The 1,728-nt window shown below is 46.4% G+C and overlaps 1 protein-coding gene across 1 annotated transcript; it reads left to right on the top strand.

Annotated features, from left to right (window-relative positions):
- The first annotated feature begins 315 nt into the window (after nucleotides 1-315).
- LOC143039090 (histone-lysine N-methyltransferase SETMAR-like) lies at nucleotides 316-804 on the top strand. The gene has a single exon (XM_076208943.1). It carries the CDS (start codon nucleotides 316-318, stop codon nucleotides 802-804), a length of 489 nt encoding a protein of 162 aa, XP_076065058.1.
- The last annotated feature ends 924 nt before the right edge of the window (nucleotides 805-1,728 follow it).

Below are 1,728 nucleotides of genomic sequence, written 5' to 3'. Positions count from 1 at the left end.
TTACTGGTCCTATCCAGGACTTCTCTCAGGGCCATGTAAAGGGGTTGGTTTCACACGCGGTATGGTAAATTTCGGGAACAGTTTTTTCCCGTATACACATATCGTTGAAACACACTGCATACGAGGGGTAACTGAAAATTGTGAACCTAACCATTACAGAGACCGAATAATTTTATGGAAACTAGTTGGCATGATTAGCAACTCAGTCGAAATCCGCATGACAAATTTCACTGGCTAAATTCCCCTCCCCCCCCCCTTTTTTTTTTTTTTTTTTTTTTTCAGACAGAACTGAGGTCACCCGAGATATTTGTGAAAATGGAGAAAGTGGGGTACCGATCCGTGATCAAGTATCCCTTCCTCAAGCACATGTCTCCAGCTGAGATTCACCAGGACATGATCACGACCCTTGGAGAAGGTGCTCCTTCATCTGCCACGGTCAATCGGTGGGTGACGGAATTCAAGCGCAGGCGAAAGTCCGTCACAGACGAGCCGAGGTCAGGAAGGCCCCGAACTTCGACCACGGACGAGAATATCGACCTGGTCCTCGACATGGTCATGGATGACCAGCAAATCTTAACTTGGGTCATTGCTGCTCAGACGGGGATATCTTATTTCCGCGCAGACCACATTCTACGTAACGAGTTTGAGATATCGAAGGCTACGCGATGGGTCCCTCGTTTTGTGACACATGACCAGATGCGGACTCGTGCGACTTTGTCCCAGGACAACTTGTCCTTGATGCAGCAGGATCCGGAGAGCTTTCTGGCAAGATTCGCTACCATGGACGAGACTTGGGTCCACTAATTCCATCCGGAGACAAAAGAACAGTCGAAGCAGCGAAAGCATGACTTCAGCCGGTAAGGTCATGGCTTCCGTCTTTTGGGACGTGAAGGGAGTCTGTTTATCGAATACCTCTCCAAGGGCCACACCATCACCGGGGCTTTTTACGAGAACCTCCTGAACTTAGGCAGAAGATCAAGGAGAAACGGCCCGGGATGCTCTCCAAGGGTGTAATCTTCCACCAGGACAGCCTCACTGCTGACAATGACCAAATTTGAGACTGTGGATTCGAATTGCTGCCTCACCCACCCTATTCACCTGATCTTCTCTGCCCGACTTTCACCTATTTCCTAAGCTAAAGAAGCACCTGGCTGGTCGCTTTTTTTAAGGACGATGGGGTTTTGAGGCCCGTGGATGACTTCCTTGAGGCTCAACCTTCAGATTTCTATTTGAGGAGGGCCCAGACACTTGGGGAGCGTTGGGAAAGTGTGTATTGTTAAACGGTGATTGTGTTGAGAAATAAAGGTTCAACTTTGTTTCTGATGACAGCACATCGTGAAGACTCACAACATTTCATTCATCTCTTGTACTTATCGTTAATGGCCTTTATGCTAGCTTCAGAATTCTTTGCCAATTTCTTGGTAGTTGGAAGTGAAAATACAGCATCAGGAATTGAAACCATATTGGTCTGTACTTCAATATTTCCTTTCAACATTTCACCTGCAGCACCAAACAACTTCAGGTAGAGTGGTACAATATTGTACCAGTCCTAAAGATGCCTGTGTGTATGATCATAAAGATGGCAGCAGTTGAAGATAAGGTACCAAGGAAACACTCACAAAGGCTAAAATATAGAACACAATCAAATCTAAACATTTCAGTCCTTTGGGCCTTCATTAGTGGATTAAAGTGTGTGTGTGTGTGTGTGTGTGTGTGTGTGTGTGTGTG

This window comes from Oratosquilla oratoria, chromosome 25 (assembly GCF_046742065.1).
Source record: "Oratosquilla oratoria isolate Oo_2021 chromosome 25, ASM4674206v1, whole genome shotgun sequence".
Taxonomy (NCBI): Eukaryota; Metazoa; Arthropoda; class Malacostraca; order Stomatopoda; family Squillidae; genus Oratosquilla; species Oratosquilla oratoria.
This window is presented reverse-complemented; position numbering and strand designations above follow the sequence as displayed.